This window comes from Buteo buteo, chromosome 19 (assembly GCF_964188355.1).
Source record: "Buteo buteo chromosome 19, bButBut1.hap1.1, whole genome shotgun sequence".
NCBI lineage: Eukaryota > Metazoa > Chordata > Aves > Accipitriformes > Accipitridae > Buteo > Buteo buteo.
The window spans coordinates 24,253,122-24,273,210 of record NC_134189.1 but is presented as its reverse complement, the minus strand read 5'-3'; the positions used below and the strand labels follow the sequence as shown (position 1 = coordinate 24,273,210).

Sequence of the window (20,089 nt, the reverse complement as noted above, 5' to 3'; positions counted from 1 at the left end):
AAGATACGGCAATGAAAGAAAGAATTATTTGTAAGTCAGTTTTGCTTTGTTTCTTCTTCAGATGCTTAGTAGTAGAAACACATTGTTATGCAACTTAAAAATGAGGTTTTAAGAGCAATGTCAGTTTGTAATTTAGTAAGTGTGTACTGGAATATTGAGTGTCTACTGTTTTTATTTGTTTTAGTTTGTTTTTTTTTCCTGAAGAAGAGACATACAAACTGTCAATTTTCTTGCACTTCCGTAGGTGTCACGTTGTGTACCTTTATGCCTGTAAGGAGGATCTTAAAATTTAGCACTGTGCTTGCATGTCAACAGATTCTGGTGTTATCTCTGCATTTCTAAGGTTATGAATAATATGTCTGTTGCTTATAGTAAATAGTAGGAACAGGATCTGGATCTCTACATGCTGTGTCAGTGTTTCATTTTGGCAGGAATTCTTCTCTGGATGTCTGAAAGAGCTCATGTAATGGAGCAGGTGGAAAAACCAAGTAGATGTTCACCAAAGAAGGATAGTTTTGGCTGAGATGGAGCCTCATGAATCTATCTGTTGTGGATTGTTCTAAGTAAAACAGAAGTTGTTTAAAAAAAAAACCAAAACAAAACAAAAAAGGAAAAAAAACCCACCCCAAAAAACCCAAACCCCAGACTAAAACAGAACAGGATGAGGGATGCTTTTTCAGTGAAATTAAGACAGAATTCCCATCTGGGAATGGGTTGGAAGTGCAGTCTGAGCAGGTGTTTCTGATTCAAGCTGTGTGGATTCAGAATGATTTTCTTTGCAAGTGTTAGGTGAAACCAGATTCATGGTAGTGTTAACTGTGGATAAGGTGGAGAAATTTTTTTAAATATTCATTTCATGAGGAAATGAGGCTTATGCTATTGCTTTCAGTCCCTGTTCTCCCATTACAGATTTTGAATATGTTGCTCAGTTTTAGTGAAATCGTTTATAGTCTCAATTAATTACACTTCTCTTTTTAATCAGGAACTGAGTAATGATAGAGCTTGACTGCATGCTTCACCAAAGAAAAGGAAGGTTGAATCCAGTCACTGTAGATTCTATAGAAGCTCTCTGGTGTTGAAACATATTTGGAGATTTAGAAGAGCTGTAGCCTATAAGCTACCATGTAGGACCATGGGAGATGACAGAACTAAAAGAACTAGGGAACAAGAACACACCTGTATGGAAGCCAGCACTGAACATCTTAATTTCACTGTTTTACATGACCTAGGTGACTTCCATTTGTTTAGTGGAAATTAATCAATTCAGTCCGTGAACTGGAGAGATGTTCAGATGCCCAAAAGCTGAATTCAGCTTTTAGGGTGAGCTTGAGTAGCTTCTTTGTGTCCATCAGTTGTATTGACTAAGTCTCTGCTGACTGTAATGCTCATGTAGCCATGTAACTGTACATGTCTTGAAGTGGAGCCAAATTGCATTCCCAAGTTTCATTGGTTTGGCTTCTTACAGGGTAACACTTTAATTTTCTTTTATCCTTTGGCCACATACATTAGAAAAATTGTTAGTTTTTATATGTGGTCTCCAGTCTGTATTGATACAAGTCTATTTTACTTACTAATTTTTGACTGAAACATTATTTCTGTACTTCCTTGAGCAAAGGTGTGTCAGAGGAGCTCTATCTGTTTGTTTATTAAGTCCTTTTGGGAATCTTTTCTATGCTTTATGTCATGTCAATATGCTTACTTTCTGTAAGAAGATCTGGAGCTATAGCTGTAATTTTGAAGCTCTTGATTTATCCTTTGGATTAATTTGGCCAAGTTTTATTTTTGGTCTGACAGTGAGAATTCTCAATGTGTGCTCGAATAACAGAACATCCTCCAAACTACTAGAGAAGATTTTTCTCCTTGTTCTAATATTCTTTCATTGACAATGCAGATGGACTGGGTGTATGCAAAGCCTATTTTTCATGTTTCAACTAAGAATTCAGTATTTCTGATGGTCTTGTTTGCAGCGTTGAAAGAGTAGATATTTTGAAACCTATACAATATGAGATGGGGTGATCTGTACTAGTGTGAAGACATGTATGCTGACATCTTCATGGCTTGAAAGGTGCTGTTTTCAGCTGTTGGGTTGAAATGGTTGTTTTCAGTTCTTTCTTTTCATAATAGATTTTGGGTTTCTGCAGAATACTAATGTCTTGACTTGGGAGGAGTGGGAAATAATAGTAGGAAACTAAAATATCCCTAAGAAGATTGGAGGGAACTGGTTTCATTCCCTGTCATGATAGGACAGGGTTCAAAGGTCTTTGTTGATAATGGTATACAGCCTTATTTACTCTGGGATGGTCTTGTTTTTCGTTTGCTAACATTTCCATTACCTGGAGTTCAGCTGCTTTGAACTTGAGTCATACAACTTTTCATATTTGACTATCTAGAATTTTACATATGGTTAAAAGATTGCCTTGTTGCATGTTTATTAGATTACATACCACCTCCTTTCTCTCTTCCTTACAGTTACCAAACTGCTTTAAAAGACAGTCATATTGACTGAATATTTTGGCAGTTTTCTGGAAAGCAATTTCTTTTAAAAAACAAGGCAAAACTGGTGGGAATGAGTTCTCACTTTTCTTATGTTGTGCAGTCATTGAATACTGAAAGATTTGTTTCTGACGTTCAACTAAATGGATGCAGTATTGTAAATTTTTGGTAGTTGTATGTAAGTTTTACTTAAATAAGAAGTTAGGAAATAAAATCAGTATTTCCATATGACCTAAAGATTTAAGATGTTGGAATACTATATGTAGTTACTTATTTTCTAGAATAGTTTGGCTTTGGAAGAATAAAGTGTGGGGAAGAGCTTTCTGCTGTGAACTATGAGAAATCATCTTGAAAGTACATTAGAGTGTTTTTCCTCTGTTGAGGATATTCACGCTCATTGAAGTCAACAGAGAAATTGCTATCAACTTCAGCATTATGTAGACATTTACCTGTTGATCCTAATTCTACTTCCCCAACAGATGTGGAACTGCATCTCATTCTGGTGAATCAATGATCTGTAAATACAGTGATTAAAAGTGTTGGTTTTAGAAGTGGAAAAATTGGGAAATTTGCTAAGGAAACTACTAAAACTCCTACAGCTTCGCAGAATGCTATGCATGCTATCCGAGACTCTTACAACATTTATTATGGGCATATTGGGTGTCAATTGATGTCTATTAATGTATCCCTCCACTTATTCTTTAAGCAATGTAACGCTTTCTAATAGTTATCCATTTACATTGAGCTAAAAGCAATGTAAATACAGGAAATACTTTGTCTATTTTGAATTAAATCTATTAGTTGTTGCTTTTTGTTTCGCAGGAGTGTTTTTTTTTTTTAACAGATTCTGGTTTTGTTTCATAAAGTAATTTGGTTTTCACTGATAATGATAGGTTAATTTTATTAGGTGTTTGTTATTTACATGTTTTAGAATGCATTTGACATATTCTGTTGTGTGCTAGTTTGCTGTGTATTGGCAAAAGTAAATTGGTTGATGTTTGTAAATACAGTAATTTTCAGTTTATTTTTCCTTAAGCTACTTATTCAGCATTATGCAGGCTGTAGATCCCTGTGTTCTAGCTCTGACATTACAGCTGACAGAAATTCCTGCCTTGTAGGATAGTTTCCTGTCTCTTACAGTCATGCTTAAGCAACCATATATGGGGCTGGGACTTAAGCAGGTCACTGAAATTTGGACACTGATCTTAAACTTTCTATCTGAATGTTACTTTAAACTGAAAGTGTTCAGTGATACAGTTTACAGTGTATACAGTATAATTTAAAGGGTCATTGAATTGTATCATCAAAGACATGGGTAGTTGAGGATGGAAATTTAGTTTTTGTTTCTTGTTTTTTTTTTATTTTTAACAGCTGAAACCCACATGTAGGGGAACTGTGCTGCAAATAGTTTGCAATGTTCTACAAAAGTATGTCAAAGAATTATTCTATGGTCTTTTGCTCAGACCCCTGCTGACATATCATCTCTTAATTGCTGGGTATAAATAACATCCAATTAGTAAATGTTACTCACGTTTATTTTTTCAGTGGTATATTTCATATGTAATGTCTTCACTCTGAAGCTTGGTATGAAGTATACAACTTGTATGGAATGTTGATTTAACAGTTCATGTTCATCCACTTGTGTGGTGTTTTTTGGTTTTTTTTTTTTGTTTTTTGTTTTTTTTTCCTTCCAGAATTTCTGATCCCCCAGTGATTTTAATAATTATTTCAGCTTCATTACTGGGATAAAGATAGATAATTTTTCTTGTGTGAGCAAGATTGCGGGTTGTTACTGATCTCTGTTTCTATTAACAAACTGCATGTTTTTGTCAGTTCTTGCATATAAACCTATGACAGAATATTGTTAATATTGGCAAGTCAAGGGTTGAGAAATTATCAGATTATTTTTTTAAGTACAGTTTTGGCAATAACTTATATCTGCATCTTATTTCAGCCTTCTTGGGCATATGAGTTTTGATACACCTGTACCTGAATACATGATTAATTTTTTTTATAGTACTGTAGCTTTGATCAATGAACAATAACAGTTTTGGAAATTCACCAGAACTATCAGACTCCTGCCTTGTTTACTGAAGAAGTTAAGAGGACATATATTGCATCAGGGCAGAATACTGTGGAAGAATATTTTGTCATTATTATCAGAATGGCTGGGTATCATAGCAGGTGGTACAGCAGTTGAAGAGGCAAGGATCTGTAAAGTGATGCTGAAAAGCCAATATCCATACTGGATGTGCTTTAGGAGTTTTATTTCAGACTAGCATTAGCCTGGTCCTGTGGACTTGAACCTCATTAGCTGTTGGAGTCTAGTCAGGTATTTTTATCAGAGGCAATTTTTTGTTTCAGGGATTCTGAAACTGTTCCATTATGATAACTAAAGCATGGCAAAGAAGAATGATTGAGGGGTTGTCTTCATAAGCAAGTTCTGAGCTGAACTACAATGCTAATGCAATTTTACTGGTATATACACAAGTGGAATGAATGGAGAGAGCTGGAATTACAGACATAGCACATATAATTCCAGGAATGTCTACTTTATGAATCTTTAACATTGCTGAAAGTGAAAAGAAGGTTTTGTAAAAAAGATGCTTGAATGATACCTTGGAGAGTTGCCACCTTTTCTTGTCTTCTGCAAGGTCATGTATTTCGTTGAATAATTTTAAACCACAGTGTTTAGAGGTGGTCACCAGTTATTGCTCCTCATTTCCTAGGCTTTATTTTGACAAATTAAGGGGTGGGGGTTTTGTTTCTGTTTTTACTTCCCCCTCAAAATGCTAAGCATTCATTACTATAACTGGAATCACTGGAAGCTTGATTTGATTGTAGAAGGTTCCACATAAAACTGTATTATCTGAAATATGAAGTCTTATGTCTAGTATTGGATACCCCAAAATCTGTGAATACTTTAAGTTTTAATCTCTATGAGTCTCCATTCCTCATCTGTATCCAGATTCAGTTTCTGTTTTTACTTTTGTGATTAATTATTTATATGTGAACCATGCCTATACTATGGTGATCATCACCAAAGGATGATCACTAATGCCACAAGGATTAGTGTTATGCTAGGTTTTTCCTTGTGAGTTGACAGGTTTAGTAAGAGAAACAGCTTGTCTGCTCAGTCAGAATTGCCTGGTACGTTATTTTAGTTGGTTTTCCATCTGTTGGAAATTGATTTAAAACTGAAATTCAGGATATTAAGTGATAGCATAAAACAGAGACTTTACTGAGGTTTTTTTAGAAGCAAAAAGGTCATCTTCTCTGTTATCTTACTGTCATTTGAATTAACCAAATAGGTAACAGTTATAGGAAGCTGCCTTTGTAAGCAGGTATTTGGAAGGGGAGGGGGCTTTCACAGATACGGTACATAAAGGAAGCCTAAAAAATCCTGTTTCCAATTCCGGAGAAGAGTTTACTGTTAAAGATGCAGTTGTGTCCCAGTCCTCTGTTTTGTCCTGGTTACCTGAAGTGGTTCCTGTGCTGTTTGCTGAAATACTGTCCTCTAGGCTTTTCATCCAAGTTTCCATTTTCTGCTTGGCTGTTGTTCCCCCCTGCGCCCCCCCCAAATCTACTCTTGCTGCAATTAGCATCCTGATATTTTTCTGTCTCGTGGTCTGTCTTTCTTCTTTTTGCTAGATGAAGTTTGCATGTTCATCTGTGTTAACCTGAATCCCAGAACTGGGAGAAGATGATGGGGCATGGAGCGCCTGGGTTCAAGATTAGCTTGTCATTTTGAATGCCTTTAGGCCTATGTATACACTTGTTAGAGCTGTATATGCATACTTATGCTGTATTAAACAGTGATATTGAGAGGCTGAGCCTTGCTCTGGGCTAGTAGCATCTTTTACATTTTACCAGATTTGTAATGTTAGTGTGAGCTGCTTTTTCTACAGCGAGTGGATATATTTTTTTGTCTGCTGCAAAGGCATACCTAGCTGACCATATCAAAGTTTGCAGGACTTTGCTGTTAAATTAAAAAAAATGTATGCAAAGCTTTCTTGTCTCCTATCCTTTTATTTTGTTTATTTCTGAATCTTTTGTAAAAGCGCTCAAATTTCTGTTGTGCTGGTTTGATAATGATGATGCACTCTTCAGGATTTTTATGGTGTAACTGGAAATTGCTATGGAAGAGCTCTCATTCCAGTATTAATTACACTTAAGTTATATTAGCTAGACAGTTATTTATCTTCTGATATCTTATAAAATGTAAAACTGCTTTTATTATGTGTCTTGGTAAGCTGTTTGTATATATCTTCTAAGGCTGCTGAGGATTTTTTTACATTTAAAATTTATAAAACTGAGGAAAATGTAACTATGGTTTTACAGTTGACTTAAACTGATTAAAGATCATACTGAAGCTGAAACATTATGTGAATGGAAAGAGACAAAAGTTAAAACTGCTGCTTTTAATGCAGTTGTCTTGTGAAACCTCTGTGTAAGTTACAAGTCTAAATTTAGTGTTACTGTACAGTTTTGAATGTCCTTAAGTTGATAGTACTCAAAATTACTGGAAACTTGTATGGAATTGTTCTTCAGTGCAATTATTGTAAGAGGTATGTAACCTCCCATTAGTATGACTAGTTGCTAGTGTGATGGGCTTTGCTAGGTATAGATTTCAGAAACAGAATTAATTTTTGAATGCTTCTTCATATTGTGTGTGTGTTTTTCTGTTTTTATTGCTTGCATTAGTGTCTGAAGTCCATATATCTCCCGATGTTCTTCTGGAGAACCCTGTGCTTTCTTCCTGCCTGGTTCCTTCTGACTCATTTGGTTTATCAGGTGATAACGTGGCAACAGCTATTCAAACAGTCAACAATGTTATAAACACAGCTGTTCCTGAAGAACAGGTAAAACCACAATTTTTGTGTTTCAGTATGGGAACTTGATGTATTAAATGTCTTAGCATTGTATCTTTTCTGTGCAAATTTAGATTGAATTGCCTTTTAGGAGCAAAAGGTCCTTGGGTTTCTGTGATACAGACTTTGAAGTAAAATTATTTTTAAATTGTGTTTAAATCCTATAACTGGGAGACACCGTACTACTTTGGTGTGGAGTACAAGAGATATAAGTGCGTTAAAGACTTATAATAAGTTAAAGGCATTCTGATAGTGCTAGGCATGAAAGTAGGAAACAATAGCAGGAAGGTTCTCTTAAAAAAATTTGTTACTGTTAAAGCTGTAAAGATTACAGCTGTACATGTATGTCATACTTGTATGTTTTCTCAAGTGGTTTCAGGATTAGAGAATTAACATTTAATCTTTACTTAATTATAATTAAATCAATTTTAGTTTTATATTTTATTTTACTTTATTTTTCCCCCCCATTAAAGTTGATTTTTTTTTTTTTTTTTTTCGTGATCTGACACTCTCCTAGTTGTGATCTTGATCTCTCCTTGTGGCTACAATACTGCTGAGAACTGATCTCAGCTTTTTGTTGGGCATGAAAGTGTTTAGTTTTTAACTAAATGACTAGGTAAGCAAGGGAGGGAAAATAATTTCTGCCTGGAGATTAGCACAAGAATTCTAGATTGCTGTGGATGAGAATTAATTAGATTTACCCTCCCAAGTGAGTTTTTATTGCCATTGATTGTAGTGACACCCATTTGAACAATTTTATTGATTGTAAAGTTCCTTGTTTCAGGATGCATAGAAGTATATACTTGAATTAGAAAGTGCTCTTGTCTTTCTCTGAACCAATCAATATTTTGGGCTAGTTTGCGACCCTCTGGTTTTCAGTACTTGGTTTCTTATCCTTCAGGTAGTCTGATCAAGTCCTAGGGCTACTCACGATGAAAGTTGAATTTGACAATTAAGTCAGATTTCCATAATCTGACCATTTAAAAGCTTTTCTCTAGAGCTATTTAAACAACTTGTACAAATAAACTGACTCTTACTGGTTTTCCTTTGAGTGTCATCTGTGTGTTCACACTTCCAGAAAGGCTGTGGCTAGTACAGTTCCAATAGTTCAGTCTTAGTAATGAATTAGTTACTGTTTTGTATTTGTTGCTAGCCTAATGTTCTGGGGAAAGCCTATATATAAAAAGTAAAGAAGAGATGTGCCCAAATGCAAATGATACCAAAGAAATTTTCTTAGAAATCTGAAAGTTGTGGGTTTTTTTTCTTGAGAGGGGGGAGTGTTTGTTTTCTTTTTTTTGACTGATGCCAGCCAGGGCCATTTTCTATGTTGAAAGCTTTTCATCTGCCTCTCTGACAATGTTTTGATGAGTAAACTTCTATTCTGGCAGAGCGATCAAAATATGCTTTTCTTCAGCCACAACAGATCCTATGCTTTTTGATTTTGGCTATCAGTGAAATGTGATTAACCTGTATCTTTTCTTGTTTGAGCTAGGCCAGCAACTTCAGCTTGTGTGTTCTCTGGAAAGAGCACTTTGGATATTCCAGAATACTAAGGCTTAGGTGTATTTTTTAAAACTAAAAAGTCATTTGGTTAGGTAAACTTACTAAAAATAAGAAATACACTTTGTTACTTGTGAATAATTACGTATGCAAATTCTAGTTGTAGGCCATGTTTCAGTTTTTATCATCTTGTGGTCAGCTACTGACAGACCCATGGTTCCATAAAATCTCTTCTTAATGCAGGAAATAACACAAGCTAGAGAATACAGTATTATCAAGTGTTACTAAAGGAAGAGAGGGAGTTGAAAGGCAGTCCTTTAGCATTATTTTGAAATGGAGATCAGACTTTGCACTTTTGAATAAAACTAAAGGAAAATGATGGGCATAAAGCTGTAATAAAATATTCTTACACCTGTTAGAGGAGGATGTTAGCATAAATGTATTCTTCTATAATTATATCTCCAGAACCTCCTGAGGTTTCATGTTAAAAAAAATTCAATGTTTCAGGTTCCAACATCAAAATATTTGCAGTGCCAGAGTCTAATCTTGAGTAGTACTCAGAATTAGAATTAGCACATCTAGCTTCTCTTTGCTTCTTACAGAAGGGGAATTCAGAGCACAAATTGCACTCTTTCTGGCTGTTTTGTCTGCTGGATGTTATGTATCCATGTATGGTCAAGATCTCAGCTATTTTTGTTTGTTTCTTTCTTTGAATCCTTTAAGATATACTTATTTATTGAAAAGTCAAGATATTATTTGAGTGTCTGTTTGGAATAAAAGGTGTTAAGGGAGTGGACTAAATTAGATCAGTCAAATCTCTCTCAAACACATTGAGATATTCCTTTTACCACCCCTCTCCAAATCTCAAGCACTCTTGGCTTCAAATTGTTGTTGAAAAGTGGCAGCTGAAGTTAATTTACCAGCTTTTTCCTTTGAAGTTCCTTTGCTGTGATATAAACAAGTTTTTGCTTTTTTTTTTTTTAAGAGGAAAAAAAAAGCTTTGGCTCTTGTTAATTATACCACAAAATATTTTAAACCTCACCTAATTTATTTTTGTGCTTTTCTGAAAATAAGGGCTTATTATTAGTGTTTCAGCTGGTTTGGGTTGTGAATTCTAGAAGCCTTTGTTTCAGTTTTTGTACTTCTACAGTTCACTGAAATAGCATTAACTAACTGTTGTAGACATGTCCCAATTACTCTTATTCTGTTGGTCTGGCCTGAAGATGAGGTATTTATTTTAGCACAAAAAAATCTGTATTCCCTTTCCATGGCTACTGTTTGCAGTCTGCATTGGGTGAAACATGGATTGACTAATCCAAGGAGAGTTTATTTCCCTGTATGCCTGATGCTTTGAGATAGATGATTCAGTTTCACTTCTGTCTCTTTTCACCTCTTTTCAGTGTTTTGACCTCATTGGAAACTGAGGTATCTGTGCCATCTTCCTCTTTAAAGCCTTCTCCTAAAGTATTCTTGAAAAGCAGTTGAGGAGATTGGAAGGATTGATGTGAATGCATCTAGAATTACTAGCTACTGTTCCACTGTTGGAGCTCTCTTTTTGGCCAGCACATCCTACATATGAGAGTGTGCATGGCCAATTTCAGAGAAGTGTGGTTTCAAAAAAGTAACCTTAGTATTTACAGTTCTTAAGTTCTGTAATGTCATCTGGAAATGAAATTTGACTTGACTGGAATGTTAAATTCCCTTTACCATTTCCTTTACCGTTTTGTTTCTCGTATGTATTAGATTCAAGCAGATATTCCAGTTGCCTCTTTGAATGTAATTGAAGACAAGACTTTAGTTACATCAACCATTGCTTTGGCTGATGCTGAGACACAGAGAACAAATGAACCGAAGAGCTACCTTCAACAAGCTTTTGCAAACCTAGAAATCAAGCTTGGCACTGCTGAAGAAGAAAAATTAAAAATTAAAAAGGTATGAATAGTTTTTTAATGAAAATATTTGGCATTTATATAGGATTTAAATATAGTTGGAGCTGGCAGAGATTTGCAGTGCAATTTTTTGTAGAAATTAGCCAAATTCCAGAGAAACAAATTTAGCCAACATACTTCCCGCCCCCCCACCCATGTCTGGTATCTATTTTAGGCTGAATTTTTCTAAAGTTTCATAAACTTTTTTTTTTTTTTCCTGGGGGTGGGGGTCAGGTGGAAAGACAGGTTTTCTTAACATGAAGCCATGTGGTTAGAAGGTATAGTGATTCCCTCATGTTTTGGGAGTGAATGTGTGGTCACTGAAGTTGAAAATGTCTTTGGCTACCTTTATGAATGTAACACGTAACACTTTTTGTTTCCACCCCCGGGAATCCTCGTAACTAATTTCTTCATATTCCTTCTGAGCTGAATATGACAGAGTACCAAGCAGGGCTGTGCCTGTAGTTATGTGTCTGAGTTAGCAAAAGGTCACTGAGGCATGGGAAAGTAAGTTTAATTTCTGCTATTCTTAATGCTGTTCCTTGATAGCTATCAAGGTGTGCTAGGGAAGGATGAAATGGCTTGTTGGAAATGAAAATGAGGATGAGTAACCAGAGCCAAAGACAAGGAGGTCTGGTATGGATTGATTTTGCTTAAGAATTAAGTGTATAGAGGAGGGCTGGAAGGGGAGCATGAAAACAGACTGTAAGAGGAGACAGGTTGAGAGCTAGGCTCTGAATTGAAGTGTTGCAGTTTCTATCTCTACAGTTGAATCAAAGACTTTGAATTGTAAGAACTGTTTTTATTATTTTGTCCAAAAGCAGGACTGAACTAAGCAGACCTGCTCTTTCTGTCCTCCTTATGACCCTCTCAGTTGTGCCTTTGTTTGAATAGCTGTCCAGTGATCTGACAGGTCATTTGTTTCTATACTGGCTTCCTGCGTGGCTGCAGAAGTAGTTGTTCTTGAGCAACTGAAAGAGTTCCAACAGCTTATGTGTAGTAGGAATGAATTTGGTAGGAGCAACAGCTGCATTCAGAAAAAAAAAATACCTCTTTGTATAGCAAATAATTTTGAAGTTTATTGTCAGTAGTGTCATTCTCCTTCCTCTCTATTAGTTCATGCTGGGCAGGCTTCTACAAGATCACAGAATATTTTAGAATTTTATTCATTTTGGAGATGTAGGTAAAGATCATTAGGGCTGTATGTAATAGGATTTCTGCCTTTTTAGTGAAACCATTTCCTAAAAGTACATTTAATATGCTGTTTTTCAAATGCAGAAAGACAGAACAAGCTATTAGAAATATGGAAATAATTAGGATAGGATAGAATAGTTCCAGTTGGAAGGGACCTACAACAATCATCTGGTCCAACTGCCTGATCACTTCAGGGCTGACCCAGAGTTAAAGCATGTTGTTAAGGGCATTGTCCAAATGCCTCTTAAACACTGGCAGGCTTGGGGCATCGACCACCTCTCCAGGAAGCCCATTCCAGTGTCTGACCACCCTCTCGGTAAAGAAATGTTTCCTAATGATCAGTCTAAACCTCCCCTGGCACAGCTTTGAACCATTCCCACACATCGTCTCACTGGATCCCCGGGAGAAGAGCTCAGCACCTCCCTCTCCACTTTCCCTCCTCAGGAAGCTGTAGGGAGCCATGAGGTCGCCCCTCAGCATCTTTTTCTCCAAACTAGACAAACCCAGTGACCTTAGCCACTGCTCATATGACGTGCTTTCCAGGACATGCCTTTTATTTTAAATATCCTATATGTCTTGAAAATATTGTCTCAATCTAAGGACTGTAATCAGAGTTTTCTTGCACAACCCTTTATCTCTGTGTATATTATGATAGCAAGTGTCATTGTCTTCAGAAATGAAGTTAGTTGGAATGATCAACTGAATCTGTATTTTCACAATTGCAAATTTTTGTAACTTAATGTTTTTTATTTTGTAAACTTTATAGAAATTAGAATATTTACTGGAAAAACATAGTATTCTAGAAACGGATTTCTTGAAGGAAAAAAAAGAAAAAGTAATTTCACAACAAGATCATTACAAGATGCTCCAGGTAATTTCTTTCTTGTAGTATCTTAATCTTTGTCAGAGGGTTTTGTATAGAGTATATTTATGTCTGAGAAATACTCTGTTAAGTGTCTACAGGCCTGCTCCAAAGACTTTTGAATTTAAGGAATTTCTAAGGTCTTCAGATCAGAGCCTTACTTTTGACATTAGTGGGAATATAATTTTACTAGCCCACTTGTATAAGTCCATTGTTGTAACTTGGATCATTTATCCTTATTATGATCTATTTCGTAGAACAGATTAAAAAAACCCACTTTGCACAGTAGATGTGTGTTTAACAGCATGACTTAGCATGTTCTAGAGTAGCTATGGCCAATTATTTGTAAAGTATTAGCTGACTCGAATATAGGATAGTTTGTGTTGGGTAATAAAAATCTGTAAAGTGTAATTAGATGCTAAGCAATGGAATTAAAATTGCTTCCATTGTGAAAATCAACACTGTTCATTAAATACAAGTCTCACATATAAGAAAAATTTTTCATTGACATTTTCAGTCTTCTTCCAGTGTTATAGCAGGACAAACTAAATATTATAGGCTTACAACATTTCAAAAGTTTCTTGTTGATAATTCAGCTTCATTTAATTTTTTGCTGCAGTGGATGGTTTTTATGTAGCTACTATTTCCTATTTTTATGTAGCATTGTTTCCTATTTGTACTTAAGGGTTGCTGTAATAATTTATTGAAATACTAGCTGCAGTACTTCCTAGAACTGATGGTAATATAATCATCTACTCTTTTTTTTCTTTTTTTTTCTTGTTTGTGTGTGTAACATCCTACTCAATGAAAGAAATGTTTGCTTAGCTATGTTATAAAAATAAGTTTTGCTTAAAAACCTTCTGATTTATGGAGTATCATACTGGCTGAAGTTAATGATCATCATAAACTCTTGACAGAAGAATTAGTGGATTTTATTTTTTAATACTTTCATGATGGTCCTCAAGCAGAAGTATTTAAGTAGTGGAAATGTTACTGAGGTATGCAAGTATCAGTCTGTATCATACCTCTGAGTCAGGTACTACAGTTTTCAAGAACGGCAATGAAAGGGTCATACTTTGTAGAAAACCTCTTTTACTTCCTCTTGTTGTCTTCTGGATATAGCCAGAATCAAATCAGAGAAGAAAAGTGAGTCATGCTTCTAAGATTTGACGGTTAAAATTACTTTCCTGAAACTTGAATATTGGATGCCTTCTGTTAGTACAGCTTTTAATGCCAATTCCTTTTGTCTTTCTCCTTTGGCTTCTACAACACTAGGGTCAACACCTGTGGCCACACACTGAGTAAATCTGGCAGCTACACAGTACAGATGTCTGTCTCACTAGCATTTCTTTTTCCAGTAGAAACAGCTGGTTATTAGTGCTGCTAACTTGAAAAACTTGAAAGCAGACTGTAGTGGTGACTCTGGCATAGCTTTGGGAAGTCTCAGGATAAGACTTCCAACTGAACTGATTCAGACATCGTAAGCTGTAGGTGTGCATTGACTTAATTCCTCTTAAATTAAATTTCTGTGTTAATATTTGAGTATAATATGTAAAACAAATACCTCATGAGATAGTTCTATTTTTTACATGAACATGCATCGTTTCCTGCACCTTTATATTTACTAATTAACTGACTTCCTGCACTTGTGACATTCTCAAAAGCTAGTTTGGAGGTAATAGAGCCAGTCAGTTAGTCAGATCTTTAACAAGGTGATATTTAGATTAGACTCTCTTCTTTTTTTGTGAAGCTATTGTGCTTAGTCCTGAGAGAAGATTTCATTAATCTTTGTCAACTAAGCCAGTAATTTTTTTTTCATCTCTTCCTATTGATTTCTGCCTCAGTTACGGGTAACAGTTATGTTACCACAGTTTTGTTGTCACAAAATTGCTTCAATAAAATATGCTTTCAGGTTTTTTGATATAAAAAATATATTTTGAAAGACAAGGTAGGAACATAAAGCATGTTACAGATGTTTTCTCTGAGCTGGGTTAGCATGCTGATGAAGTGAATTGTGTTCTGGACTAGTCACAAACTTTCTTCATGGTAGGTGTGAAAAAAGCCTTATACTTAATTTGGTAGTACTGAAAATAGAAGAACTGAAGGGGAGCGATAATCACTGTTCCTAATCAGGAGGGCAGAATTCCAAGTCTAACCAATGGATGACAATGGAGTGTTGCCACATTTATCCTTGTGTAAAAGAGAAAAGTAAAAAGTTCTGTGTTTTGTCTAACTAAAATTAGCTTTAGAAAATCAAGATTGAACAGAGCATGTAGTATTTTCACATTCTTAATGTTGTTTCCATATGTTATTACAATGAGAGACAGTAAAGGGGCTGCAGTGGGTTCATAAATAGAATAAACAAATTGCTATTAACTAGTATTATAGAATTGTTTGGATATTTAATGCAATTGTCTCTCTGAGATCTTGAATTCATACAAGCTGGTAAAATTAGCGTTATGATTCCCACATTCCCACTTCTGTCTTTGTAGTATTTAAGAGGCAGAATAACATACTGTAATTCTAACTTCTTTGCATACAAAATGTAGCTGAGTTAAAATTGCTGTGGGAAGTGTAATTTTAGTTTTCTTGACTTGTGTGCAGTGTATCAACCATAAAGTAGCATAAATGCAATGTTAGCCTTATAATTCCTTGCTTATTTAGACAGGAAGGAAACAGGTGCAAATGTATGTCTTGATTTTTCTTTTTTTTTTGTTGGTATGTCAGTCTTATTTTTTCCCTTTTTTTGATCACATTCATTTGAACTTTTAATACCTCAGCTTTTCTCTAAATGTGAAGTGCTGCGTATTTTTAAGACATTTAGTGCTAGTAGGTAATACATGTTTTCGACTATAATGTAGATTTAGTGGTTATTTTAATCCTATAAATCTAAAATTTTGCTGCGGCCCCATTGCAATATGTTGTACAAACGAATAAATGCTGCATTTTGAAACTACCAAACCCCAATTTGTAATATAGTGAAAAACTATCAATAGCAAAATGAATACTCCTATTTAGGAGTTGATGTTCTCTTATTTGCAAATCAGAGAGGGAACATTTAATTTGAGAAGGGAAAATAGTGCCTGGGTTCTAGTGCTCTGGGTAGGAACTTAAGTCTTCGCACAGATAGTTTAGCTGATAAGACTTCGGATGTTTGGTCTATCTACAGACAACTGGTTTTGATGATTCACTAAGAATTGGATCATACTTTTCCTCTGCTATTTCTTTGATTTTCCACATGGTTGCATTTGAAGTAATACTGCGCTGCTGCTGGAAAATTCTAGTTGCGGTTATATGCATTTTTTCCCATCATCAACCCTTTCTGGAAGTTAAGTAGGCTGTTTTTTTGAAGAACAATATAGTTAATGTGGTGTGATCCTTCTTTCTGAAATAGTCTCTTTTTTCTTTTGGCAACTGACATCTATTCTTCTAACTTAACAAATCTATAGTTGTTTTGAAAGCACCAAAAGTGTTTTCTTTTGGAATCCTTTGTTTCTGTTCTGCCTGTTTTTATGGAATGTTTTTTAAATTTTTATTGAAAAAGTGACTTTAATGTGCTTATTTTATTTAGCAATATTCCTGTTGTTGCAAAAAGTCATTATTAAAAATGAATTAGGTTAGTACTTTGATTTCATTTTGAGTGATATTTTTGTGTGTAAAAAAGCAGGTCAGCTAGACTCCCTGCTTAAATGATCTTTTAGAAAGGTAAGACAGGAAGTTTATACTGAAGAAAACATTGACAGATCAGTATGTAATGATCTAAAGAAACTTCACTAGGTCATGCAGTAACACCTAGCTGGGATTAAGTGGCATGGTAAGCTAAGTACAATCATTGCTGCTATTAGATGTTGTTTCATTTATTTATTCCGTAACTGTTGATGTTTGTGGAATTTTTTCATTTCAGTACATCAGATGTCACATTTCAATTATAAAGCTTCAAATTATGAGGAAAACACTTTAAGTGCAGTTAAGTAAAGACAGGAAAAGGTAAACTTGAGACTTTGGGCTAATTCCTTCCCTCCTAATTCTGAGGGATGAGTTTATTTTTATTCTGATTAATATTAACTATTAATTTGGGGTTTTTTATATATTAGACCTATATATCACACACTTTCATATAAAACAGAATGCATACTTGGTTGTCTGTCTCCTTTTTTTTTTTTTTTGGAGATGATGCTTCAAAACTTCAATATACTTTGTAAGGCATATAAGAATTAAAACTTTGTTAATGCTAGATTCATCATACAATTTTGCCTTTAAGTAGAATTGTACAAACAGTGATTTTGATGTACTTAAAATTTAGGACTGAACATAATATGAATCTCAAAAATTGCACCTAATACATGTAAAAATTTGCTTGTATTCATACAGTGTTGAAATAGGAATGCTAAATAACGTGGCTGAATGTGATGATGCCTGATTTTATGCGTTTGGATCCTTTTGATTTTTTTTCCCGTCTTTCTTTTAGTATTTAAAGTGATGTGTCCTAGCTGTTGCTCCTCGCCCCCTTCATGTAGTTTCTTGTTTTCAGAATTGAATTAAGCTTCATAGTATTTCATAATGTATCTTAAGATCTTTGATTTTAGATTCAAACAATGTCATAGTAATCTCAATAAAATAAATGGCTGAATAAGTAAATACTGGCTCTAGTGGTTACATGCTGAATGCCCTAGAATGAAAAGAATTTCTCTTGGAGGAGAGTTGTAATTGCAAAAATGTAATGCCAAGAAAAGAAACAAGGTAACTAATTTTGTCTTGGTAATGGCAAAATTCAGTTTTGCAATGATGACAGAAGATGTTCCAAAAGTAAGCAGGGATGTTGGTTGCTGAGAAGGGTAAAGCACCTTTGGAGAGCTGTGGTTTCGAGGATTGAAAGTTCAGTGATGTTTCAAGAAGGGAAGGAGGACAGCAGTTAAAAGTGAACAGAAGGTACTAATAGAGATTGAGGAGTGGGAAGTTAATGGTAGATATTAGCATTCCTCACTACTCCCAGTGTGATCTTGTCCAAGGGCTAGTACTTCTTCTAAGGGATCCTTGTCTTATAATGGTGATGCCATGTGGTGCTGATCTGGACATAGAATAGCTGGTGTTTATGGGGCATGGACGACTGTGAGTTAGGAGTAACTCTTCTGGTTTGTGCCTTTCCTAAGGCACCTCTTCTTTCCCAGTTTCCTGCATCATTGGATTTTTGCCCTTCCTCCTCCTCTGTTTGTATTCCTTCTTCTATTTCCCCACTTGTTCCTGGTCTTGCTTACCTAATGGATAAACTCAGCCCTTCTGTGCCATCTGTCTGCCTTCACCCCTTCCTCTCTTATCCAGTGTTGAAAACTGGGGAGTATAATTTTGCCCCTAATATGGGTGCTTCATAGCATTTGAGAGAATGAACTGGGGTCTCTAACTTCCCCAGCCTCTGTTTTGCTGTTGATACAGGAATGGTGTCCATTTCTAGCTAGTGCTAGACCTACAATATGTGATCCATCAGCTGTCCATATTGTGAGGATTCTCAGTGGCTGAAACCTGAGGACATGTGAGAGAAATATGAAATGCACATCTACCTTGAATAATAGGCCTGTTCATGTTGACAATAGGAAGGTGTCAAAGTTTGTGTATTTGGAATGAACACAGATGATCCCAAAGGTTAAGCTCCCTGTTCTGGAAGACCCTAATGTACGTAAGCAATCCTGGTCTTGTATGAATGTTCATTTCCTAAAGTAACTTCAAGAAGCAATCTTGCAGTTGGTTGTCTAGCAAAACAAGCTCTTAGAAGCACTTGCAGTTGAAGTGACAGGGTGAAATGATTGTGTTTCCTAATGCTGGTTGGCCATATGATGAATAAATTTTGTATCCTGAATTGGAAGATGTAACTTTCTCTGGAGGAAGTATTCCCTGTGTGGTTAATACTGTAGTAAATATAGTGTACCCCCATGCAAACACATATATCTTTACCCTGCTTTGATAGACTAATTTTTCTGTTCGGGAAGTTAGCTCTTGAGGGGGGTGTGTGTGTGTGTGAAATGATAGTGATGGCAGATAACATCCAAGAATTTGTCTGTTGCCATTATACTGAACCTAAAATAAAAGTATAGCCTGAGTAATCATGCTTTTTCTTTAAATTGCAGTTCACCTTTGAAATTAATTTTGTATCATTTTGACAGCAAAGGTTATCTCCATTCCAGAGAAACTGGTGAAGCAGGGTCTGACAGGTTTACTTCTTTTTGCAAGCTAAGTATACCTTGATGTGTTTATTACAACAAATCTGTGAACAAATGGTAATTGAAAGGAAGAAATTATTTATGCTTTTCTGAGATATTCCCCCCTGCCCCCCAATATCTCTATATGAATTTAAGAGAAAGTTATTGTTTTCCTTTACTGAAATGTGATAGTGTATAAGAATGCTTATAGCAAAAAAAGCTATACTGTAGCCTATTTTGTGCTACAGTTTCAATTAGATTTTAAATATTTTCACCTTAACTTCAGTTCAGATGGGGGAAGGAGGGTTGAAAGTATAGACTCAGCCATAGGTTGTGAAACAGATTTTCTCTTCTTGGCTGGCTCTGGAGGTTTAGGGATGACTGACATATCTGGATCATGTAAACAGCAAAAATACCATACCGCTTTGCTGTCTTTTCTGTTTCTGAACTATTGAAGTAGGTTAAACCTAACTGCTTCTATGCTTGCACACTAGCTGTGTTGGACTGGTTTAATGACTATTTCTGTTTTGCCACACATGAACACTAGAAATAATGTAGGCAATTTTAATATAATCTACCTGGGATTTTAAATGGGAATTGATTAACTAATTCACATAATCTTCATAAATCTCTCAAATTTGAAAATGTCTTGTATTTCTTAATGGAAACTGCAGAGTTACAGTTGATTCCGAGTCTTGGCCTGGAGTAAAAGATATCTGATGTATTGTTGTGACTGCTGCTTTTGATGGCAACATTAGCAGTAAAGCACATATGAAAGCTCAGTGCTACTTTGTTTAATTAATAAATATCAGTAAAATGATAATGACTCAGAGAAAACATCTGATGGTATTTGACAGTTATGTCAATATTATATTTTTGTTACGATGCTCTATAGTGAGTTTTTTGCTTCCTCTATATATCAGTTCTTAGTCTGAAAAATACTGTTCTTAAAATAATTGTGATAAAGTAGAAAAATTACATCTAAAACACTTATTTCATTCACAGAGTCATTGCAGTTGGAAGAGACCTCTTGAGATATGGTTTCCCACA

The 20,089-nt window shown here is 35.3% G+C and overlaps 1 protein-coding gene across 4 annotated transcripts in view; it reads left to right on the top strand.

Moving 5' to 3' along the window:
• CCDC91 (coiled-coil domain containing 91) overlaps window positions 1-20,089 on the top strand; it is a 153,804-nt gene that overhangs the window by 32,272 nt on the left and 101,443 nt on the right. For 3 of the 4 annotated variants that reach the window (XM_075051689.1, XM_075051691.1, XM_075051690.1), the window contains exons 4-6: window positions 7,198-7,355; window positions 10,608-10,796; window positions 12,753-12,857. In XM_075051689.1, coding sequence (XP_074907790.1) covers window positions 7,198-7,355; window positions 10,608-10,796; window positions 12,753-12,857 — 452 coding nt within the window. The remainder of the gene's footprint in view (window positions 1-7,197; window positions 7,356-10,607; window positions 10,797-12,752; window positions 12,858-20,089) is intronic. The other variant, XM_075051692.1, reaches the window with a different exon arrangement.